At 42.6% G+C, this 26718-nt stretch overlaps 1 protein-coding gene across 1 annotated transcript in view; it reads right to left on the bottom strand.

Annotated features, from left to right (window-relative positions):
• Positions 1-26718, bottom strand: part of SLC35F1 (solute carrier family 35 member F1) — a 196331-nt gene that overhangs the window by 34562 nt on the left and 135051 nt on the right. The window contains exon 3 of the mRNA XM_083731422.1: positions 13789-13916. Coding sequence (XP_083587548.1) covers positions 13789-13916 — 128 coding nt within the window. The remainder of the gene's footprint in view (positions 1-13788; positions 13917-26718) is intronic.

Raw genomic sequence — 26718 nt, 5'->3', positions numbered from 1 at the left:
CACCCCTTCCAGGTACTCTCAGAATCAGCTCTGGAGAGTTGGGAGGTCATCTGGTGCAGATTGTGGCGAACAAGTGGGGGAGGAGAGGAAACTGAAGTCCTGTGGTGAAAGTGGAATGCTGCTAGTGCACTGTTGGATATGAGCCACAGATAAAATTTCAAGATAAGAGATTCTGACTGAACTGTAGGAATAACTGTTCTGATAGTACTGTAAGAGCTATTCGACACTAGAATGGACTATCTAAAATAGTGGTGGGCTCTCCTTCACTGGAGGTTCCTAAACTGAGGTTGGATGGCTATCTGTCAGGAATTCTCTAGCTATGATTTCTGCATTGCAGGGGCTTGGACTAAATGACTCCTAGTCCCTTCCAGCTCTACAGTTCTATGATTCTATAGATGCACACCAAGTTAACTGGACAAAAGGCTGTATAAGCAGGGGGAAAAAATTATTGTTTCCTTCCTCAAAACCAACCCTCCAACATTATAACTCTAGCAAGTGGTCTTCCTGTGTTCACAGTCTGGGCCTTAGAAAGTGGTTTGTGTGAGTGGGTGGGTGGGTGGGTGGGTGGGTGCAGAGCAGATTGTTACTCTTGCCCAACAAACTTGGTTCTAAAAAAGTGGACTTTTGTTGTACGGAAAATGATGAGGAAATGTACTGGATACTGTGGGATAACAGGTCATCTGGCAGTGACTTAGCAGTCCCCAAAAAAGAGCTTTGGACCCAACACTGTAGAATAAGGACCATAGTTAGAGATGTCAACAGGAGATAGGCTCTCTCTGTGTGTGTTGGCAACTGTTCCCCCATTCAGTAGCTAAGTTAAAAACTGTTTCTGTCAGAACTCTTTTCCTAACACTTGAGATTTCCAAGAGTAAAAGCTAAGAGTTAAAATAGCCCAGTGGTTAAGAACAGGAGCTATTAGCTGGGTAGTGCCCAATTCAATTTTTAACCAATTGATCGTCAGCAAACTGTCTCTCAGGCCTTTGCTTTAAGATAATAATACTGCCTATTTTATGCAGTGGTTGTAAAAAATAACTGAAATAAGCTTGTGATATGTTTGATCATTAAAATTCCAACATACATAAGGTTGTGTCCAATGTTAGTCCTACTCAGGAGTAAATCCATTGAAATTAATAAGCACAACTAACTTAGCTCCATGAAGTTCCATGAGTCTACACTAAATAAAACTTAGTTGGGTAAACCTATACCAATAATTATTATAACAACGATATTAATACCTTTGCTCAGCATAAGAGAACATATACCAGTGCTTATCTAAGAGCTCAGGTTAAAATTCTCAGAGATAAAGCTGGAATTTTCATTTCTATGGGGAGGGAGAAATAATTTATAGCAGAGCAAAGCCAGCTCCCTTCCCTCACACTTGAGCCCTACGCCATCAGACTTCATGAAACAGTGTCAGCTTTTGACAGAATAAAAGTATAGTTGGAACCACCGTAGAGTGAATGGAAGCACCATTATGAATAACAAAAATGGCACAGGATATGCCAAGGACGTGAGGGCTGAAGCAGTCCCCGGAAACACAAGGGAGAAGAGAACTACTAATGGAGGAGCTCTGGGCTGGAAGCACCTTCTGCATTTAAAATAAGAGCATTGATTTAAAAAGGCACACTTAGGCTACTCTGTGGAAAAATAACAAACAAACAAAAATAGCCTCAAGCGTCCCTCACAGCACATTTCTTAATATATGAGGAAAAAGTTAACAGAAGCTACTAATAGGCATGGCGTAAGAACTGTCTTACATCTGTACATCTTGAGGGTTTTTTAAAGCCTTTAAAGTTACAAAACCAAGCATATAAAGTACAATAAGCAAACTGTCATTTTTCTGGAACGGTCACATTACGTGGGAAATTATGTTTTCAGTTTAGAAGTACGGCAATTTCATATTTAAAAGAAACGTCCAGCTTCTCATCCCAGAGCCCCAAGAGATATAAACAAGAGAAGTGCATAAACGCTGCATGAAAAACACTGCATTATTACATGTGAACCGAAGAGAAGAAAAATATAATGATCTCATGTAAGCTCGTGGTATAACATAGAAGTTTTGTCTTTGGCTGTGTGTGTGAGAGAGGGGGTACTCCATATAAACATCTTCTGTTCATCTTACAGAATTACTTGTATCAAATATTTAACATTTACTGACATTTACAGAGACCGTTTGTGGGTACCATAGAGGTGCTGGTGGGCACTCTGGTACTCAGGAGCACTGCACTGATGACTCCTACTTTATATGTTTGCTCCAGTAAATAACAGCCTTGGAATCTTTCCTAATAACCTCCCCACCACAAAATATTAGGGTATAAATCTAACATACAGAGGCAATACCAAACTACTTGCAAATATCCTAGAGTTGATTTTTCAAAATATAATTTTACATTAAAGACTGCTGGGGTTTTTTAACGTGTAACTTAACTGCAGGGTATAAGACACAACATGTCCATTAACATAATTCAACATACATTTCTAAACATTTATGGAAACATTGTTTTTCTATTTATTCTCTTCAGGGATAGCAAGAAATACTTGTTCATTTGTTCACCTCTTTTGATGCATTTTTTTTTTGCAAAGAAATACTTATATATATATATAGAATAGTGCAATCTGTAACCATGAAAAATAATGGATTATTTCCCCATTAATGTCAGTAAGATGTGGAACGCACCCTAGCTATGCAAAAATAAAAGGCTGGTCAGGTCTATTTGCTTTTCAATTAAGCATTATGGAGAAAGAGAACCGGCAAATTATATTAAGCTCTTTCCACCATATGTCACTGCCTGTCCTGCCTAATACAGTCCTCCTCTTCAATAGCTAAATTTAATACGATTAAAACAAGGGTGATATGATTGTTTTACGTAGTGGAATGGCTGTTCTGTCTAGCCATTAAAAAACAGCTCATTTAAAGCAATAGAGCTGCTATTGTATTGATTAGGTCTGTGCATAATGCTGTGTATAAAGCTATTCTAAAGGCCTTGTGGCTGCTTTTTATCTTATTAATAGTGTTCATGTCTGGTTACTTAACAGAGCCAAGCTGTTATACAGCAATCTGGCTGACCATTGTAACCCCATGCAAGTGACCTTTTCCTTTGTGCAGATCAGCTATTAAGTGTAAGAAACAGACTGGGGAGGGAGGAAGGAAGGCACATATCTAGCTTCTATGCATAATAGTCCTATAATGAGCACTGAGATGGGGACAGGGGGCGGGGAACAGGTGTCTCATTGCCCACTCAAAGGCAGATCAATGCTACCAGGACCTTTAGAATTCAGCTTCTGGCAGTTTGGGGAAATAGGAGGGAAGGAAAGTTTCCTGGGCCGTGTCCACTGACAACACTTGTAATGAACACCAAAACCCTCAACACTTCTGTCCCTTTTAAAAAAACCATCTTTACCCAGAAGCTCCCTACTTATCATAGAAGAGTGAGGAAGGCACGTCCCAAACATCCTTCTCCCCGAAATACAGTGGCACCTCAGGTTAAGAACTTAATTCGTTCTGGAGGTCCATTCTTAACCTGAAACTGTTAAGAGGTATCACTTTAGCTAATGGGGCCTCCCGCTGCCGCTGTCGCACAATTTCTGTTCTCATCCTGAAGCCAAGTTCTTAACCCGAGGTACTATTTCTGGGTTAGCGGAGTCTGTAACCTAAAGCGTCTGTAACCCGAGGTACCACTGTACTAAAAAGAGATTATCTTATCAGCTTCACATTTCACAAAGCCACCTCCCTGAGACATGATAAGTATTGTCATCCTGATACACCCCATAATGTTTACCAGCTGATCACTTCCTTCCGTTACCCATTGTTGGTCCTTGGAAAGCAGTATAAGAATTAAGAGTTTGAGCATGCCTTTATCTTCATTTTCTTGGGAAACTGCTATTGCTCTCCTTCAAGTTGAGTCTCATCCTGGATGAACATCAGCTAAATATAATCTGTCTGTTAAGTTACTGAATGTTCTTTACAAACAGTAGCCTTTTTCATGTGGTCTGACATGGAGTTTAGTAAACATGCAGGGATGGATGCCAGAATGACGGTGCTAGCTCAGCCCTCATCATCACTCCCATCATTCTCCAGAAATGGGAGATAATAACCATTTATTACCCTGTACTCACTGAGGCTCTGTTCATGTTTTAGAAAGCTGGGAAATCTTAAATGCACATCTGCTTGAGCACAGGAGGCTCCCCACTTCTGACAGCCACCCTCCAACTTGAGGAGGTGACAAGAATGACAACGGGGAGTGGAGCTAGCATGCTTGCTCTAGAGCCCCATCTCACAACATATTGTCTGAATGCCTGAAGAGGGCTAATATCCAGCTAGAACTACTTGGAAACGGCTGTTCATTTTCCTTTTGATGCAATTCTGCTTTCTCTCACGCTGCTTTATCTTGAAATATTAAGAAAAGGCTTGGATTTGAACTCTGGAGTTGATTAAGTGGTTTTCCAACTCGGGAATTTAAATATGGGAATAAAGGGAGTCTGCTAAAATGTGTGTCCCTTCCACGTAAGTAAATTCTGGATCCCACATGTTCAGACGTAGATGGATTGGGGCGGCAGTCAGTTATTGAATTTACAAAGGGTGTGTCTCTATGCCTGTCCTAACCCCACAAGAAAGGTGAAAGTGATCCTAATTGTTACAACGTTATAAATTAAGATCCAGAAATTTTGGCTGTCATAAGCCACTGCCAAAGGTTTGTGGTTGCTTGGACATTGTTTCTCACTCCTCTGAAAGACGGGGGTCTCATCTGCTCTGAGCACATCCCAAGTGCAGCACAAACAAAAAAATTACCCCTGCCTTCTCCCCAGCTCCATGACTGGGGAGAAGGCTGAGGTTTTATCCCATCTGCCGGACACTGATGGACCACTTGTCATGTAGAGCAGAACTGCAGAGCCCTGCTATTCTTTTATTTATTATTACTATCATAATACCATTTGCCATGCAGACATGGAGAGTGGGAAACAGTTGATTAAGATATCTGTATGATTCATCTTGCAAGCCCAGAATACACTCCTATGATGAGGGGCGGAGGGAGAGAAAGGGGACAGAGAGCATGTGGAGCAAAATAACACCTTCCTCTCTGCACTCTCCCCCTATGAGTTTCTAGAAGACCCACCCACACTTGTTTTAATTATTTATACTGCCATCTTCCTCCCCGCCACAAGGGGTCAGTGCAGTCAGCATCTTAAAGCCTCTGACAGGGATGGGCAAATCTGTCAATTTCGGTTCCCGTAAGTTTTTCATATCCGCCCCCAATCTTATATTCAGTTCTCCACATTTCTACATCAGTCTGCAATTTATTTATTTTATCTATTTTATATGCTCCCCTTCTTCCAAGGATCACAGGGCAATTTGCAGTATAAATTAACACGTTTTTGTGTGCAGTTTTGCATACAAAATTGTGTATTGCACATTTTTGCAAGCAATTTCTACTTATGCATTGTAGTTTTGTAGGTTAGTTTCACAAATACATTGATTTTTATGCCTACCTTCCCCTTAGTAAATGCATTTTTATAGACACTGGATAACTGCATCACAAAATTTGGATAAGCGTGAATTTTGAAGGATGGCTCTGTTTTTGGTTTCCCTATTTGGTGGGGAAGTGCAAATTTGAATGTGAACTGAAATGATTTCCTACTCCATCTCTATGGACAGTGCTACCTCTTTGTCAGACAAGGTAGGGATGAGGGCAAAAAAGTAAGAATTTGTAAGGTCTCCTTTCCACAGCAGGCCAACTGGATCTGGTGCTCTTGAACTTGCCTGTGTATGGGAATGCAGCACCCAACTGGATTATATACTTCTTCAGAATTTGCAATGCATTTTCACTGTACAAAAATGTGTTATATATATATATATGCATATGAAATACAAATTTCACTGGTGACTGCATCAGAGAGTTTGTGTTTTACAGAAACAGCGAAGAAAAATGCATACAATAACACAAATTAATAATAATAATAATACAATGGAATGGAACAGGAAAGGAATGTCAAACAACAGGATGGAATTGGAAGCAATGTGATGCTACAGGATGGCATGGAACAGATCTATGATTGAGTGCAAGCGAGACTGAAACTGGATGCAATCAACCTATTCCTAGTAAAAAGTCTCGCCACCGTCTCATCCTTTAGGCTCCATAAACTCAGCAGAGTCTTAAGTCCCTGGTTCAAAGCAATTCATAAAACATATGTCCATGACCAAGATTGTTTCCAACATTGCCTCAGATTATTTTATATGCCCTCTTATCCTCTCACACACAAAAGGAGGTGCATTACTGGATAGGCTCTGGAGGCAGGACCTGATTTCTCACACAAGGCAAACTACAAGTGAGATACAAACAGAAGACTGGAACTATTACAAATGCATTCAGAACAGAACTGCAAGTGGTAAAAGTGGGTGATCCCAACCACAGCCTACAGGGAAAGTCAAACCAACAACACTTGTGCATTGTGGTTGTTAGGAAACTAAGCATTCTAAGCAGTCAAAGGCCATCCTAGTAGAGGACAGTTCTAGTTTACAGCCAGGGATCACTGGGTTTAGCAAAATTCAACCATTGCATCTGTGCAAGGATGTTACAAACAACGGCCCCATTAATTATCAAATTCCATTCCCCCCCCCCCCTTTTCGCACACAGCACTGAAAAAAGGGAGCAGACAAATACATACAGGGCCTGGGTGGAACAGTAGGGAGAAAGGAAAGCACACAGAAAGCATGGGGGAGAGACACACTTCAGCACACAGGGTGAAAGGACAATAAAATGGAGAGAGTGGGAATTTGAGATCCTTGGAGGAAAGGTGGAATAGAAATCTAATAAACGAATAACTAAAATGTACACTGCAAAATGCATGGTGCATGCATTCATACACTGACATCCTTTTGTGGGTGGGGGAAGCAGCTTTGGGATCAATAGGACACACTGTGGAGAATGAGCTGGTTTCTTCCACTATCAAAGCAAAGTGCTGGTCAGCAAACTCCAGCTGGAATTAAACAAGAAACAGCTGAGCTGCTTCTCTGCCATTGATTTGCCCCCACTCCAATTACTATCTTCTGTCGCCACATTTGGGCAGCTCATTAGTGCTGGCCGCAAGCAAACTGTGTGAAGCTCTTGCCCCCCTGACCCCCCACAGCTGCCACTTGTCAATGACTGGCCCTGAGGTACAGTAGCAGCAGTTGCAAGAAGGATTAAGATTTCGTCCGGAGAGGGATTTATCATCCATGCTACCCTCACCTCTTCTAATTGGCAATTTCCCCTCTGGTCTTCTTGTCTAATGTGACAGATCTCGGAACTGTCTATTCTCTCTCTGACTCCAGGCATTCACTACAATACAGGGCTCAGAAACCCACAACAGCTTCCAATCTGAGCTCTTGTTTGAAATTACACCTTTGGAGGCCAAGAATATCGAAAATGGTCTGCAACATTTTTTTTTCTAAATGCATCCACGAGCGATCATCTTCACTCTGCGAGACTGAATCCTATCAGATATAAATAAATGCATAAATACATAAGAACTCCTACTGTGAAAATGGCAAGTGCTATGGAAGAAGGGAGCACTCCATCAGTCATATTTATTTTTCTCTTCTAAGTGGCAAACATATTGCTTTGCTTTTTGTGGACGACATTATCACACACAAACTTCATCAACAGACATATGCTCATATTTCCGATTTCAGAAATAATGAGTGAAGGTGCCAATATGTTTTTGCCAAAGAGGGAATGTGGGGAAAGAATGCAGAGAAAGAACTACTCAATAACGTGTTAGTACCTGCATACTGGTTGCTGTCTGATGCAAATGTGATCACTAGGGATGCTGTAATCTTCATTGTTCAGACATTTCACAATTACAGAGCATGGGATGGATGCACAATAGCCTGACCCACCATGAAATAGAAAGCCGATGAGCTATCTGAATTGCAATTTAAGCTATGCTGAAAGAATTATTTTGTCAATAGACATAGTAGCAAGCAGATAATCATATTTGCATTAGGTACGACTGAAATCACATATTCCTGTAACTACTCATAACATCCAGTCCCTGCCTGCTTTTGTGTATAAGTGTATATTGTTTTTATATATAGAATTGGTTTTACATATGGAATTCTTTTTATTGTTCACCTTTTAACTGTGAAATCTCTTCCGAGATACTTATGGGAAGCAACTGACATCAAATAAATAAATAAATATGTCTCTTTAGATTTTCACATGGTTGGAGTGATAGACTTTGCATTCTTGCCCTGAAATCACATGAAACAGTTTTAGAGCTGCAAGGACAACATAAAACAAACATGCCAAGCAGATCATTCAGATGCAGTACCCATAATACGGGTTCACAAACCATTTGAGGAGGGTTTGAATTGCTTTCCCCATGACTGCTGGCTTTGTGTGAATGTTGCAACCATATGATCACATGTGGGGGTTTTATTTTACTGATCACGTGGGTTGTTTGTTTGTTTTAACCTATCCTCACTCAGGAGGGACCTGGCCATGGAGAAGGGTCTCAGTGACCTGGGAATGAGCCATGTGACTAGCTCCACCCATGTGGTCACTTACTTCACATACAGATGACAGATACGTGAGATCAAACCATGGAGAAAGCAGCTGTCAGTCCATACGAGTGGGCTAATAATGTGGGCATTCATCTATGTAATTTGTACTCACTCACATTCTCATTCCGCCTCCCCTCTCTCTGCCTAACCTACCTCACAAGGTTGATGCAACTAACTACCTTTCTCTAAAGCAACATAAAAATAAGTCCATATGCTGGACTTCAGCTGCTGTGTTATTAAAAACAAAAGCCTGATTTACTTCTATACATTGCAGGGGAAAGAAGAAAACCATCAAATTTCTTTCAACTGGTGACAAGACAAAATCAACAAAGTGGATCTTCAGTTTAGACTAGACTGCAGAGATAAACCTTCAGTCCAAACCAGTGCTATTTTTCTAGAAAAAGAGGTGGTGGAACTCACCATGAACACCTGCCTCGTTCTCTTAGAATGGCAATGGCGCCCACCTTAGAGGTGCGTGAACTGAGTTCCAGCTGAAAGAAAAGCCCTGGGCATCTTAAAGGCCGATAAGGCAAAACTGAGCTGACATATTTGGTAGTAGAGTAGAAAAAAATGCCAAAACATATGTTAACATTTTGTTCCTGTAAGTAGCTGCATGGAGCACATAAATATGTAATTAATTACTGAGGCTTGTCCAGAGACTAGGCTTGCATTGCGAGGCTATTTCAAGTCATCACTTGGAGCAGAAAAAATCCTGCACCTTCTCTCTGCAAAAGCTGTCCTTCAAAAATCAATTCAGAGACTAAATCACTGCTTATTACAAGTGCCAATGGCAGAACGTGGGCCATAATGCTATTCTAGCACAATGGGAAAGAAAACCCAGCTAGAAAAGTCGATGTATAATGCATGACATTTTAAAGAGAAAACCTATAACATCAAATGAAGTAGAATGCTGGCACCTTCTCAATGCAGTACCAGGAACTGAAAGCCTGGAAAATATTTCATCTGCAAGAAGGCTTAACTGACAGATAACCAAAAGAAATCCAGCATTTGATTTCTTGTGGAGGGTGCGGGGTGAGCCTCATCTGTGCAACTGAGAAGCAAGAATTCTGCATGTACTTAAGACTTCTTGCTCAAACATTTATTGAACTTCAGCAAGATATTCTAATTTAGATTTTTTTTCATTCTGTTCCAATAAATATCCCGGAGTCATTCCAAGCAGGTATTGCTTAGGCAGGTGTCTTGTGCCAATAAGTAGCACATGATGTTTTCCAGTCCCAAACAGATTACTGGACTGATCAATTGTTCCTGAAATTTGAGATTTCACAGGACTTTCAGGGTGTCCTAAGTTACCTAGGCCTCCTCTTCACTGAGGTGGGAAACCAGGGGTGGGAAACTTCTTTCAGCTTGAGAGCTGCATTCCCTTCTGGGAAACTTTCTAGGAGCCGCATGTCAGTGGCGGAGAGCCAGAAGCAATAAAGATGTTGTCAGAGCTGCCCGAGGTCCCAGCTCACAAAGGACCAACGCCAGTTCATTGTTATATACAAAAGTCTTTATTGAAGTTCAGTTTCGATTTCAAAGCCGCGGCGCGCAGCTCTACGTCTCAACTCTAGACCGCTGAAGCTCCGTCTGAATCTCCTCCCCCCCAGACACCAGTTTAAGACTCTAGCCTTGCTCCACCTCTTCCTCTGCTCTTTCCTCCTCTGGGTCCGCCTGTCCGCTGGGGTCTTGCCCTTTCTAGACTCTTCTGATGCTGAGTCCCCTGAGTCTTCCCCCTGCCTCCGGTGGGCTTTAGGACCTGGTTCCCAATCCGGGTTTTCTGCTGTCCCGCGCGCCTGTACATTCGAACTTGGCGCGCGCGCCCAGCCGGCAACCTTCCTCCTGACCGTTACACTGCTCCTGTCACTGCTTCCCCCTTCGGGGGGCCTAGCTGGACCTGACTTCCCCTCCGTTCCCTCACTCTCTGATAGAGGCGTGGTCAGCCCTGACTCATCTCTCCCTGCTGGAGGAGACGCTGGCCCTGATACATGGGACTCTTCCCCCCCACTATGCTCTGGTGGGGGAGCTGGTCCTGATCTCCCGCTGCTGCTTTGGGAGTCCCCGCTGGCCCCTTGCTTCTGGTGCGTCCCCCCTGGGACCCCCCTTGCCCTGGCCATCGGCGCCCCCTTCTGGGAATCTTCTGATTCGCTGGAGAAGCTCATGGAATCTCTCGGGCCACTGTCATACTCCCCTACGCTGCCCTCAGATTCTTCCCCTTCGCTCTCCATTTCCTCTCTCCCCTGTGCCTCTGCTCCTGAGCCCCTGACAGATGTATTTCACCTTTGTACTGTAGGATGTTGCTTCAAAAGCAAAGCATCACAAAATTTGGTTGCAACTGTTTTCTGAGTCAAAACATACCAAACAAATAGGAGGCAGGGGTGGGCAGTTTGGTGAATTTTCTGTTTTAAGACAAAAGAGGGAAATCATGGAAGCATGTGTGCAGACTGTCAATTGGTATAAAACTATGGAAGTTAGGTCCATTTTGCAGAGATTTATCTAGGTTTATTTAAGTATATATGTGTCTGTCAAATTCACAGTTTAAGGTACACCCTAAATGCATAATCAAAAATGTCACGTGGGAAGTATTTCCTAGACAAAAGCCGCTCTTAATTTTTATGCTTCCTCCAGGAAAGATCTACAAGCAGAAGACTTCCAGCTGGCATTGATAAAGGTAGTTTACCAAAGGAAATGTACTATCTTGCAACACATCTTCAAAAGAGGCTTAGAACTATTTTAAATTATAAACAAGATAATGCATCAAATTCCACTAAAGAGTATTTTGATAATTAAGTGTAGGTGTTTGCAGAGAGCTGCCTAATATTTCTTTCTTGAAAGCACCACAAGCTTAGTACATTTGCATATAAGGTTTTGCATCATGGAGCAAACACTTCATGTGAAAAAGGATAAACGCGGCAAGCAGATTATCTGCTGAAATGGTTCATAGACTACTTCACATTAAAGTATTGTAAATGAGATTTCTCATTTGTTGAAATTGCATTGCCATCAGCTAAATACAGATCCATTGCAATGAACTACTCCCTTCATAGTCACAGGTGCCATACTAATTGAAGGCAGTTCACACAAACAGGGACACCTTCTCTGTTGGGTGGTATATATTACTTTCCCCACACAAGCAAAGGTTTCCAATTTTGTTCCCGCTGAAGCTTCCAAACTGTCTTTAGAGGCAGCCCCACAAATAATGCATTGCACTAACCTAGAGGTTACCAGACCATAGGCCACAGAAGTTATGTCCCTGTCCATTCAGGGACATAACTGGGCCACCAGCTGAAGCTGACAGAAGGCACTCCATACCACCGAGGACACAAGTGGTAGTAATGGATCCAGTAACACTCCCAAGCTATATGCACTTGCTCCTTAAGAAGGAATGTAACCCCCTCAAGAGCAGACATTCTCCCATCCATCTGGCCTAGGGAACTACCCACTAACAGTGCCTGTATGTTATCTGGATTAGGTTTCAGTTGATTATCTCTCATCCAGTCCATTAGGAGACAAGACACCAGTCCAGCACATCCACTGCCACACATGTAGATGTAAAAGGAGAAATAGAGCTGTGCGTCGTCAGCATACTGCTGACAACACACTCTGAAACTCCAGATGACTCCACTCAGTGGCTTCATATAGATATGAAACAATACGGTGATAAACCTGAACCCCAAAGGACCCCCCCCCCCACTGAAGGCCCCATGGTGCCAAAAAACACTCCACAAGCATCACCTGCTGAAGATGACCATACAAGTAGGACTGGAACTACTGCAAAGCAGTGCCACCCATCCCCAACTTGGATAGCCTCACGAGGAGGTTGCAATGGTTGATGGTATTGAAAGCAGCTGAGAGCTCAAGGAGCACAATGCCCTTGTCTGTCTCCTAACTGAAGTCATCATATAAGGTGACAGGGGCAGTTTCTGTGCTAAAGCCAAGCTGAAACCTTGATCGCTCTCCCACACATTACAGAGATTTATGTATATTCCTTTTGCTGCAAGGCTCTGCCTGGGTTCACTGATGCAGTGACCTAACATCGGCTGTCAGTTCTGATGCAATTCTGTAGGCACTGCCCTGCCTAAGAAGCCATTTTACCTGCAGGTCATCAGATCGCAACCACTCCCAAGAGTCCATACTGTCATGGATGAAATCTGATGCACCTTTGAAGGAGTTCCTCCACACAAACAGCTGTTTCAGAGGGTTCCTGGGGCAACTCAATTGGCCTAGTTCTTGTGTGAATCAGGCTCGGCTAAGTACACAAGACAAAAGGGGCAGTTTCAGTGACCTTTCTGCTAGAGATGAAGCTGTGGGGTTTCAGCATATTTGAAGGTCTTCTTAAAGAAGGGAAGGCATTATCTGATACAACTGAAAGAATCAAATGAAAAAGCTCTGTAACTCTTGTGCAGGTTTATGCAGTTCTTCTAACTAGCTGACCTGACTGTTCTCTACTTGCAGGAAGGTAGCAAATCTCCCCACCCAACTTCTTGCCACGTGACTACCCAGTGACTGCCATGTACACGATCGCTTTGTTTTCCAGAATGATATGTCATGTTTTTGGAGTATCAATTCCTTGATCCATACCAGACAGCTCTGGGCTAGGGATAGATTAGTCCAACCCAGGACTTGCAGTAGGGAGGCAGGGAAAAGGAGAAATTCTGGATGGAAGAACACCAGTCTGCATACAACGGTAAGCAATGAAGCAACTCAAAAATAAACCAACTAATAAGTGCAGTCTGAGTCTAGGTTCTTATTTCTTAGAGTCTCAGGCCTCTTGCCACAACATGATGTTCTGCAAAACTGTGACTTCAGTGTCACATCCCCTAATTCACAAGGATTTGGGTAGAAGCAGACTACCACCTACAACTGATATCTCATGCTCCCTTCCATGTGTTCAATGAATGTGTTGAGGGGCGCATGACTGCAGCTACTGGCCCTCCTCCAATCTCTATGTAGGGTTGCCAGTCCCGTCTTCAGCTACACACTAGGGGAGAATGTGCTTTCAGCTTTACATACATAGAGCTAGTATGCACAGTCGGGACCTCTTGCACAACCATGTTCCCCATCACATGCATGTAGTGCCCATTTCTGCCCAATGTGCGAAGGAGCACATTGGTTCTACTAAGCAGAACCATAGTAGGTCTAGTGGGCACATCCTTGCTCCTTTCCACAGGTTGACCGACTGTGTGGAAGGAAGCCTGAGAAGAAGCGTAAGAAAATGCAAGCAAAGTAGCAATGGTTGGAGATCTTACCTGTACACTAGTAAAAGTGGTATACTGATAAGCTTTAACTACCAGGTAATTTGCTTCTATATCTATTATCCCCAGGATCATGTACTTCCACCATCTTCGTTTCAAGATTGCCAGTAAGTTTTCTTCTCCTGCATTGGGACAGGGAAAGAGGGAGGGGTAAAGAGTTTTAAAAGGATTAGATTTATAGCCATGACAATAATCCACTGGGTTTCATACAAAAGTGCTGCAGAAGGTGCTACATAGGATTACTAATAACCGGGGAAGGTCGAAGAAGCTCCTGCTCATTTACATACAAGTAAATTAAATATTCCTTACTGACAGCCACTGAGGCTAAGCTAAAAATAAATAAAAAAGCATCTCAGTTGCCTTTTCATTTGCCCCTTCACCTCCTGTTAATCCTGTGGCTAGGATAACATCTGTACAATATCAAGTCAAACACACTGGACTCGCCCATGAGGGTCACACACACAATGAGGTGGATTTCCTCTCTTCTTTTTGCATAACTGGTAACTTGGCTTCCAAGAATCAATTTTGTGCAAAGCCAAAATTGTTCTCCAATGTCCTTGCAGAGGAATCCTATCAATCACACAATCCCCGATTTCCACTTTGTGAAGACTGCCAGTACAACAAGGACGACTGATTAAATCTACAGTTTCTAAAGGTTAAATTGTCTTAACGCTAGGCCAGGGATTATTACTATGTCTGATACAAAAGAAAATGAACATGCAGCTAGATTTGGGTATCAAGCTCCCTCCTTGTTCCTCTGATCTAGCAGGATTTCATGAGGGTTACAGTATGGACAATATGCTATTGCTGCAGATGAGGATTCTTAAACCAACTTGAACATTCGGGATGAAATTCCTCTTCTCCAGCACTAGAACAACATCTAACCTTGCAGATGTTAGTGGAAATATTGTGCAAACACCAAAAGGAAGCTGGGGCATATTTCACTGGCCTTTCACAACTTGGATTGCCTAAACCAATTGTGTGATTCAAATGGCAATTTGTTCATTAGCAAATATCACCCGCCTTCTCAATAGTTAATAGAATCAGAATGTTTCCAATTAGAAGTGTAAAGGTTGCATTCTAATTATGTCCTGTTCTACTTACTACATTGAAATTGCAAAATTAAAAGCAGGCACTGTTTCCTCCTCCCAAAATGAAGAAAGGAAGCAGTGGGAGCCGCAACAATGGTTACATTAAGTACTATGTCCAGATTAATCTGTCCAAATGATTCAACTGATATTTCTTTAAAAATAAAAAAAAGGCACTGGAATGAACCAGTCTGTTTTGCTGTATTGTCATATAATTCCATTAGCCTTTATTCTCTAAAAGAGTAATGAGCATAAAAGCATTCTTTTCTTGCATAACATGTTATATTTGAAATATACAATACACTTGGGCATTTTCTGTAGATTTGAGAAGAATAATAGAATCATAGAATTGTAGAGTTGGAAGGGACCCTAGGGGTCATCTAGTCCAAACCCTCGCAATGCAGGAATCTCAACTAAAGCATCCATGGCATACTCTGCTTAGGTATGGTTAATTTGGCAACCCGTTTTACTGCGTTCAATGAGGTTTACTTCCAAAAAAGTATTCATAGGACTTCACAGTGCTCACAGGCAAGGAACCTTCACATGGATTTGCTTATTGATTATAATTAAGGGATGCACTGTACTTCCCAGAAGCATTTGGGGATTTAGCCTATTAAAGGTGATGCATAAACTGAAGGTAGTTTAAAAACATTCTCTCCAGAGTTGCCATACCAAAGTGGCAAATTACAGTACTGTTGCAGTACTGAAAAACAAAGCAAGGGAAATGGGCAGGTTCATTTTAAAAGCTCAAGTGAGTGTGTGGGTGGAGAATACTTAGGGAAGATTAATAATACTATGACACATTGCCTCTTAGAACATTGGCCATGGTGAATCAACTGAAGCAGGCTTGTAGTTATGCCAGTGGCATATATGGGTTGTCACAGAATGCCATGGGACTTTGAGCAGTTCTCAAAGCCTGCCCAAAGCTGATTCTTGCTTTCTAATTAGCCGTTTTTATAAGATAGAAATTATCCCTTTACTATAAAAGCGACCATGGTCACAAGCAGCAGCATCTAAGTCAGATGATGTACATGGGTTGCTTACAGCGCCAACAACACTAAACAAAGGAATCTCCAATGAAACTCTGTAAGTGGCTGGATCATGCTTATTAACTGAGTAATATTTCATCCCTAAAAGGTAAAGGTAAAGGTACCCCTGCCCGTACGGGCCAGTCTTGCCAGACTCTGGGGTTGGTGCGCCCATCTCACTCAAGAGGCCAGGGGCCAGCGCTGTCCGGAGACACTTCCGGGTCACGTGGCCAGCATGACAAAGCTGCATCTGGCGAGCCAGAGCCGCACACGGAAACACCGTTTACCTTCCCGCTGGTAAGCGGTCCCTATTTATCTACTTGCACCCAGAGGTGCTTTCGAACTGCTAGGTTGGCAGGCGCTGGGACCGAACGACGGGAGCGCACCCCGCCGCAGGGATTCGAACCGCCGACCTTTCGATCGGCAAGTCCTAGGCACTGAGGCTTTTACCCACAGCGCCACCTGCGTCCCATCTTTCATCCCTAACATGCTATTAACTTTAAGATCCCAACTGAATAATGAAAAGCAGGGGCAATATTAAAATGTATGTATCTGCAGTCACTTTAAAATTCTGTATCATCAAAGGGTTGAAAACACGGGGTGCAATTTAACTGCACTGTTCTGCTAGAAGTCAGCACAAGGACTCCTGCTAGTGATATTCTTCCTTTCTTTACTTGTTTTTTTGATATCACTCCAAATGTCAGGCTGAAATATATTTCATAGAGTCATAGATTTTAGAGTTGGAAAGAAGGGACCTCAAGGTTATCACGTCCAATGCCCTCCAATGCAGGAATCTCAACAAGATCATACTTGACAGATGGCCACCCAACCTCTGCTTTAAAACCTCCAAGGAAAGAGTCCACCACATCTCAAGGGAGTGTGCTTCATCGTCAGACAGCTCTTACTACTGGAAAGTTCTTCCTGATGTTTAGTCAGAATCTCCGTTCTTGTAACTTGATGCCATTGTTTCGGGTCCTGCCCTCTAGAGCAGGAGTAAACACGCTTGCTCCATCTTCCATGTGACAACCCTCCCTAAACTGTTCCTCATAAGGCTTGGTTTCCAGACCCTTTATCAACTTGGCCGTCCTCCTCTGCACACATTCCAGCTTGTCAATATTCTTCTTAAATTGCAGTGTCCAGAACTTCAGGTGTGGTCTGACCAAGGAAGAATAGTGGTACTATTACTTCACTGGATCAAGACACTATACTTCTGTTGATACAGCCTAGAATAGCATTAGCTTTTTCTGCTGCTGCATCACACTGTTGACTCATGTTAAGCTTGTGGTCTACTAAGACTCCTAGATCCTTTTTATGTGTACTACTGGCAAGCCATGTGTCCCCCAGCTTATATTTCTGCAACTAGTTCTTCCTGCCTAGGTGTAGAACCTGACATTTGCCCCTATTGAAATTCATTTTGAGAGTTTGGATCCAGTTCTCCAATCTGTTAAGGTCAATTTGAATCCCAATTCTGTCTTCTGTGGCATTGACTACTCCTCCCAGTTTCATGTCATCTAAAAATTTGATGAGTATCCCCTCAATACCTTCATCTAAGTTGTTTATAAAGATGTTGGACAATAGTGGGCTCAGGATGTGTCTCTAAATGAATGAAATGATTGAGAAATGTCCTCCAGTCTGTAAAGATGTAGTGAGAGGTATGAATGTTTTGATGTGTAATCAGGCTGGTGGGAACAAATAAGGTTGAAGATAACTTTCAAAATGGCAGACACTGCAGAGGTTTGCAAGAACCTCTAGAACTGTGAAGTTCAAAGTTTTCATGGTGCTTTGACAAGTGGGTAAAAATAAAGCAAAATGAAAAGAAGCCCTCAAAATTCCCAGCTTAGCATATGGTGCCACAGTACATGAATTCTGTGCCATTCTGGCTGTGGCTGGAAAGTGTGGTCTAAAACACCAGGAGGTGTCAGGTTACTTACTGAAAACTATTATATCTCATAAACAGATGAATATATGACTTTTGTGTGTGGGGGGGTGTGAAAGGTTCAGGTAGCTTGTTCAGATCACTGTTGTCAATCACAGCTTCCTCTTCAGCAGACTTAGAATGTGTACATTGTTGGATATAATGGCAGAAAGTCAAGGGTTAACAGACTTATTGTGCCAACAGCGCTGCGTAGGTGCAGGTATCAAAGCATGTATACAAATCTGTTAATCACAGATTTCACTGAAAAAGTAAGGGCTAACCACAGGCAAGAGTATTTATCTGAGGAACAATGGAAACTAAATTAACTGAAAAATGAATTCTGGGATGAATGCAATTAGTTACTGTAATCTCTTAAATGCACTCCCTCCCAGATAACATCTCACTCAGCTGTCAACCGTCCAAATCCCCACCTACTCCAGTTGGCAATCAAAGCTCTCTTCACATCCCTCCCCTCCTTGCCTTAACATACCATACTCCAAGTGATCACCTCCTCTCTCCCCTCCATGCTCAAGCCCTAACACAATTTCATTACATAAGTACTTATAAGCATCTGCCAACAGCTCCAGGAATAGATCTTTATGAAAACTGCAGTGTCAGTGGCCCAAGACATATTATTCTAATGCTATGAAAATTCAATTAAGTTTTCCCCACAAATATTTTGGGAAGAGTCAGTCCCTCCCTCCCTCTGTTCAACATTTCATTTATTAACGTAATTCTTAAATATTTAAAAGCAATAAAAGCTAACAAACTGAACATCCCCATACCCCCTTTTACCCAACCTGAAGGCATAGTTCAGAGCTAAATAATAATAAAAGGTAAAGGTAAAGGGACCCCTGACCATTAGGTCCAGTCGTGGCCGACTCTGGGGTTGTGGCGCTCATCTCGCTTTATTGGCCGAGGGAGCTGGCGTACAGCTTCCGGGTCATGTGGCCAGCATTACTAAGCCGCTTCTGGCGAACTAGAGCAGCGTACAGAAACGCCGTTTACCTTCCCGCCAGAGCGGTATCTATTTATCTACTTGCACTTTGACGTGCTTTCGAACTGCTAGGTTGGCAGGAGCAGGGACCGAGCAACGGGAGCTCACCTTCTGGTTGGCAAGTCCTAGGCTCTGTGGTTTAACCCAATACTAACATTCATATAAGCACTGAAGTGGAGAGAGCCTGAAAGTTGCTGGTGTCAGTATAGAGGAAGATGTTAGCACAGATGTATATTACAGAATGTGGAAGGTATAGTTTGCCCTGTAGAGTCTTTGATCATGTGCTGGTTGAACGGCCAACAGCCCAGCATAAAAGTCTCTCTCTCTCTTTTTTTGCCCACTGGCCACACAGAGTTTTTGCTTCAGTTTTTCAGAAAGTGTCCCAAATCACACACATTTTAATACATTTAAACCCTTAGATTCTATCCAATTTCTAGCTATCAAGATTTTAGCTGCCCTTAATATAATAACCCTTGGTTGTCTCCATTGTACACCCAATAATGCTATTTTGGGAGGTTTTTTTAAAAAAAGGTTTCTCCACACCCCCCCCCCCCAATATCTCATCCCAGAACCATCCCAGCTACTTGCTCTTTTCATCATGACTTGATGAAAAGGCCAGAAATATCTCTGAAGAAATCCCCTGACAGTTTTGCTGTGGCAGAACTTATCATCACCAGCTATTTTTTCCGAGCATAAATCACTCTGTTCCAGTGCTGTTCAATCAAACCAAGCTGAAGTAAGTTAGCACTAAAAATGAATCGACAGTCGTGACATCTGCCAGCCTTAACTGCATAGATGGCGCTGAGACTATGATGGAAATGAAATCAGCTATGCATTTATCTGACATTTACATTTTCAGCACTCTGCCTCCATCCTTTTGTCTTTCTTGGTCTGCCCTACTGAAATAACACTGTACATTCATTCGAAGCAGTTATTTGCAGAAATGCGAAATGGGAAACCACCCCAGTCAGACTCATCACATTCACAAACCACAAGGAGTCGGTTTAGTAGTAAGTCTCTGCAGAACAAAAAAAAAAAGGTAACATTAAAGGAGGCTGCAAGGAAGAGCTATGCAGAGGTGTGGTGGATGCTGAAGAATGGATTTGACACTTCTTTTGGCAAACTAACATCGTGCAAAACAGCTGTAGTGAAAAAGCATTAATAAGCACAAAAAGCATTACCGGTAATAGAGCAAATCCTATGCAGAATATTTCAGCATGTGGTATACGATACACAGAATTTGGCCTATTAAGGATTTATTATCAGAGCATTTAGATACCTATTTATTACACAGTGGTACCTCGGGTTAAGTATTTAATTCATTCTGGAGGCCCGTACTTAACCTGAAACTGTTCTTAACCTGAAGCACCACTTTAGCTAATGGGGCCTCCCGCTGCTGCAGTGCCGCTGGAGAACGATTTCTGTTCTCATCCTGAAGCAAAGTTCTTAACCTATTTCTGGAGTCTGTAACCTGAAGCGTATGTAACCTGAAGCATATCTAACCCGAGGTACCACTGTAATAAAGAACAGTGCATTTTTAAAATACCATTTCCCCTTAATTCTGATTCCACAACTAACACAATATGATTGCATCAATCAAATGTTGCATAATACATCTGCAAAATACACACAGTCTCAGTAGCATAGGTAGCCAGGGTTGGTAGGGCACCATGGGGTTCTGTAGTGCTGCACAGTGGCTGCTGTGCATTGGGGGATGGGATTCTGGGTGGCAGGGAAGCTTGCAGGCGGCAGTTTATTGAGCTTGCAGTGCGGTGGAGCCACTACTTGCTGCCTGTGAAATCGGAGGCCGATTGTTGTTGAGCCCTTCTTGAAGGGTGATCATCTCCCTTGCACAGGTATGGTCTGCGACTGTCCAGAGAAAGCCTGTGTCCATACACCCTGTGTTAGTACAAGCTCTTTGGAAAGACCACCTGTACTAGTCAGGGCTAACAATTGTGGCTGGTAGTCACCAATGGTTTACTCAGAGTAGTACTACTGAATTTAATAGACCTAAGCTGCCGTGTTCATTAATTTCAATGGGCCTCATCTGAGTAAAGCTTCATCAAATATTATCCCATGAGTAGATGTGAGCTCATTCCTTCACCTTTGTAGGTCTCCTTGGGTTACTGAACCTAAGCAGTGCTTTTGTGAGGATTATTGGTGAAAAACCTTCCATGGTGCTCATTGAGAGGGAGGTGGCCAGATGCCCAGAATGAGTTTTGGGGATGCTTTATCCCTAGCTCATATGTCACCTGAACTCTCATTTAAGCCTGGGAGAGTCTTCCGCTCCAGATTTAACAATTGTGTAACAACAAATAAGTGCCGTTTGTTTTACTGAACACAGGAAAGCACAACGTGTCTATTAATTTATGTGGATAAATAAAAATAATTCCCTTGTGGCTATTCCCTTCTGCTTTCCCAAACACTTCTGTATATTATACTTCGTGAATTCATTACTTTTTAATGCCATTCTGCTGTTCCACTGTGCCATATTTTGCTTCCACCACTTGGGAAAGGAAAGAAAATGGAACAAATAGAATAAAAATTTATCCAGCAACTTCAGTTTTGCTGTGGATCTTTCTTTGCCAGAATAAAAGCAGACATCGGTTTTCTTTTCAAGGTTTTTGCCTTCTAGCCTCTCGTAATTTGATAAAATATCTTGATTACTGACTGCAGGGCACAACGGAGCTTTGCTCTCTGCTGCTTCCTCACTCACTGCCCCCAAGCCAAGATCAAATTCTCCAATAGAGGAAATAATTTTGGTAGATACAAATGGGGGGGGTGCGAGGGGGATAGGCATTAATTTATTACAAATATATTTTAAAATGACAGTCTTGTGTACAGGTCATTGACACAGGCAGGTCTTTTAAAAAGTGTGTGGCGATACAACTATATTTCGAAAAGCAGATTAGACCAGGCATAGGCAAACTCAGCCCTCCAGATGTTTTGGGACTACAACTCCCATCATCCCTGACCACTGGTCCTGTTAGCTAGGGATGATGAGAGTTGTAGTCCCAAAACATCTGGAGGGCAGAGTTTGCCTATGCCTGGATTAGACAAACTCATGGAGGATAAAGCTCTGAATGGCTACTAGCTTTGAGGGCTCTGTTCTGCCTCCACAGTTAGAAGCAGTGATGTTTCTGAATACCAGTTGCTTGAAACCACAGCAGGGTAGAGAGTGCTCATATGCTCAAATCCTGCTTATGGGCTTCCCACAGGCACCTGGCTGGCCACTGTGAGAACAGGATGCTGGCCTGATCCAGCGGGCACTTCTTATATTCTTAAGTCTTCTTATGGCTCCCACACTGTCATGTCTTGTGCTGTTTTTATCCCAAATTCCCTAACTCCACACTGCCTTTCTAGAGACAGAATCTTAATGCAGTACTTCCAAATACAACCACATGTCAGCAACTGGCTAGACGACAAAGAATGGTGGAAGGCGACAGCTGGAAAGTCCCTCATAGAAGCATCAAAGGAGGAATGGTGGGAGGCTGCAGCCAGGAAAGCATCAGAGTGGGAAGGCTCCGAGCCAGAAAAGAGGACAGAGGAAGAAGAAGGGCAGACAGGCTGGAGGCTGTGCAAGCAACAGGTTTAAGTGAGACTGAGCAACTGAGGAGAAGGAGGAGACTGAGACGGCAACAGATCCCCAGCAACCTGCCAGTTCCACTGTTTCCATCTCCTCTCCTCCTCTGTCCCAAAGAATGAGGAGGGAGTTGCATGTCGTATTTGGCTGCTATATGTTTGGATGATGTTTGGGCCCGTTGCCATCACTCCTGTTGTTTAAGAAGAAGGAACTGTGCCAACACACAGGATAAGAGCAGTCTGCTGTTGTTTTAATATGTTGTTTTACATATTTTTGATCTTTTACAACTGTTTGTAGGAGTGTCAGACAATTAAATATATCTGATGGCTATTTGATTATACAGTGACTGTGACATACAGCAGCACTGAGGGAGTGCAAAAGCCAATGGATAAACTATTTACAAGCTAGAAAAAACAAATAAACATGGGTGTAGTAAAATAAATGTGGATGACGGCATGAACAAACTGTAATCGTGTTGTGTGATTCCTGTCCCACTTTCTTTCTCTTGAAGCTCCTGGTAGCAGGAAGTATATTAAGTCACGTATAGCGAAAAATACATTTTCAAACAGCGTAAGCATAGGTGAAACCGCAACAACTTTTGCCAGGCTGAAAACAGAAAGAATAAAGAGAAACAATTTTTTAAAAAAATAATAGGTTGACATCAAAAACGAAGAAGGTAGAAATAAAGATGTCCTTGAAGGGTGCTAGGAAAACAAAAAGCCTCGAAAATGCTTAAGATGCCAATACCAGTTTCTGTACTTTATGTCAAGACAAATGGAGAACGAAGCACCAGAAAAAGACCTCAGAGATGGGGTTGCATCAAAATGCATAAACCTTCTCCAGAAACGGAGAGAGCCTGGAAATGGCCTCTGAAAGGTACCCAATGATAAAGTTGCAGTAGTGCCAATAGTTCAAAGACTAGGTTGCAAATGCCATTTTTTCCTGGTCATTCTTTGATCTTCTGGGATGTCTCCGATGGGAACGCAATACAAGGTGGAAGCGAAGGAACATAAGAAGTTTCTATACAGGAAGTTAAGAAGCTGCTCAGACTATTTGTTCATATAGCCCAGTATTCAACGGGGGGAAACCCCCAAGAAGCTGCGTTGCTTCCTGATGACGAGTTTATTGAGCATTCATCTTGAACTGTGTACACAAAGTCTGCAGGAAGGTTATATATGCCTGCCATTTATTGAACATTCATTCTGATTCATTTGCGGGGAATTTATTTGAAGTTGCACCAAGTGACTGTTATCCCACACTTCCCAGTGTATTTCTCACTGACTGCAAAACCCATTTCAGGAGGGTGGGGTGGGGTGGGGTGGGGGGAAGCAGGCTTATTGTACAAGACTGTGAAATCCACTTTACGAGTGTAGCCTGAACTTGTAGGTGCGCAACTGAGTTTTATTTGCAAAGTAACTGCAGTCTGGAAGCGGCCTGAGTAGGACCACCAGTCTATCTACCTCGGTATTGCCTACACTGACTGGCAGTGGCACCTAGTACATCACCCTGGACACTCCCAAAGAGCAACAAAACCCAAAGGGCCTCATGTCGGAGGTGCCTGTGTGATACAGAAGCAGTTTCATGTAAGAAACCCAGATAGCTCAAGCTGTTCTGCATGCTGTGGGGCTGGGGGAAGATGTTATGTGATAGAGTGAATACTCAGAGAATCGGAACTCACACCATATTTGAATTCAATCAACCAGCAAAGGAATTCAGACATTCATTAGTAAACCGTAAGACCCTCACCATCACAAGTTGCTCTTATAAGCATCTGGGTGGCAGAGGGTTACCTGGTGTGATCAGCGAACCAAATCATCAGCGAACGTTTTGTTCAATCAATCACATACTTAGAAAATGCTCAGGTGCATCGGTTCTCATTCATTACTGATGCTTTACAACAGTCCCAGAGATGCCACCATTATGCAAATCAGCTGGAATCAGGGTTTCTCTCCACCTGTTTACCTGCCTATACTGTGGCGAAAGCCTGCAATTAGTTCAGTGCTTCAGCAATTACTCAGCACTTGAGAAACAGGCCAGTAACACACCTTCCATTTTATGGGCTCTTGTTGTGTGGCTCATCAGTGAAATAAAGTGAAAGTGTTGCTTTCATAGTTTAAGTAGTGGATAAGTAAGCTGATGCCTTGAGGCTCAAACTACTATTTGCTTGCAATTTGTACACACAAGAAAGGAAAAGCAAAAGCAAATCAGTTAAATTCTGCCAATCTTTCTCCCAGCAAACATCAACAAATGTACATTTTGCTATATCAAAAACAGTTTAAATAGGAATGCTGCCCCTTGCCTGGCACAGAGGAAGAATAATAAGTTCAGAGCTGAGGAATCAGATGTCACAGCATGCAGAGTGATGGATAGGTAGAAAGCCATGTTTGCCAAGGGTGATAAAGCAGTCCTACAGTTTGCGAGAAGAGCCAGTGGTGAGCTATTAAGGATGCAGTTAATGGTATTCCCATAAATCACTTCATGACATTCAGCAGGAAAGGAAAACAAGCTGCTCTGTAGGAAAGAGTCATCAGTGGGCATTTGGTGTAGAAAGGCAAAGGAAAAACGGCTCCTGCACCCGTAGCTCATTTGCTGGCCTCATGGTGTCTATTTATGATCCTTGTCAATTTCACATGATGTTGCTGTTATCAACATCGTCATTAAAGTAGTTTTCTGCTCTTTGCCACAAGGTCCCAGGGCAGGTTATAACAGTCTAAAATTTCGCATTAAAAACAGTTAAAGCAAATCAAAGCCACAAGAATAGGGTGGGCCTCGAAAGCACATATCTCAGGTGTCAAAGGCCAGGTGAAAAAGATGCAGCTTCAGCATATGATGAAGGTGCAGATGCATCTCTGTGGGGAGGGAATTCCACAGCCTATCAGATGCCACAGAAAAGGCTCTCTGCCAGGTTGAAATTCTTGAAATTCTGAGGATGGTGGAATGAACAAAAGGTCCCCCCTCTGCTCACCTTAATACCCACGGGGGTCTGTAGGGAATGAGACTTTTCAGGTATTTCGGGCCGAAGTTATTCATGGCTTTAAACACTAATGCGAGCACCTTCAGTTCAGTCTGGAAACCAACTAGCAACCAAATCTGAAGTTTTAAAACAAGGGTTATGCATGTTTCTAAAGTGAAATCTAGCCAGTAATCTGCCCCACTGCAATTTGGACCAAACTGAAGTGCACGGCAATAATCCAGTCTCAAAGTTACCAGAGCATGGAGTATCATGACCAAGTCACCTCAGTCCAAAAGGAGTCATAGCTGGCAAATTGCCTAGAGCTGGAAAGAGGCCCTCCAAGCCACCGGGGTCACCTGAGCCTTAAGTGATAGCATTGGATCCAACCTATCTGCCCATGTCCTGATGATAGATTCCAAGTCCCTTATTCATGGTCAAATCCATGGATTTTATGCATAATTCAATCCATTTCAGCATTAATCTGTGGATTTTTATTTAAAAAAAACTATTCTTAAAATACATATTTAACAAGAATTCTGATGCATTCAAAATGTTGAAAACCACATTGCTGCATTCAGAGGTGGTATGTTCCAATCAGCACATCAGTCAGAGAGTTGCAATCCCTTTGTATATGATTTTGCAGCTTGAGTTCTTCAACCCCCCCCCCCGCCCCACTGTTAACTGGAATAAAGCTGAAGCATTATCTCTCTCTCTCAGCCTAACCTACCTCACAGAGTTGTTAGGAGGAGTTGTTATAATGGAGAGAAGGGAACCATGGAGATCCTTGGAGAAAATAATAAATAAATGGACTGATTAAGTGTGTAGTCATACTATATCCATGTGTTCTTCAAACTGTATCAACACAAAAGCACGTCCTGAAAATTTGCAGTTCTTTGCAACCTTACTGCAGCTGAAACACCTGCGGCACTGCTGGGTAGAACTTGCAACACCTTTGTATCTGGCATCTCCTTTTTAAATTGCCCACTAATTGGAAAGAAGCACTTTAACCTTACAGTAAAATGGATTTCCATTTAAATTAATTTCCGAGAATATTAGCAATAAAATCCACCCACCACAAACAAGAAAACAAGAAAATCACAAAGGAGATAAAAACAGGAGACATGTGCAGTTATGCAGTTCCTCCCTACTGAAACAGGGCAAAACATAGGCCAAATGGTTACAGACAACTCACTATATTATCATATTTTATGCCAGGAGAAGGCAAGCAAAAGCCACATCCCTTTGCTGTAGTAATGCTAAGCCAAGTGACGGCTTAGTATGAACATGCAAGCATACAGGTTTGCAGAAAGACAGTCATAGCCACTTTGTTCCTTCTTTGGTCTTGCTGCTGCTGTGTGAC

Source organism: Podarcis gaigeae (genome assembly GCF_964106915.1).
Source record: "Podarcis gaigeae genome assembly, chromosome: 3".
NCBI classification, from domain to species: domain Eukaryota; kingdom Metazoa; phylum Chordata; class Lepidosauria; order Squamata; family Lacertidae; genus Podarcis; species Podarcis gaigeae.
This window is presented reverse-complemented; position numbering and strand designations above follow the sequence as displayed.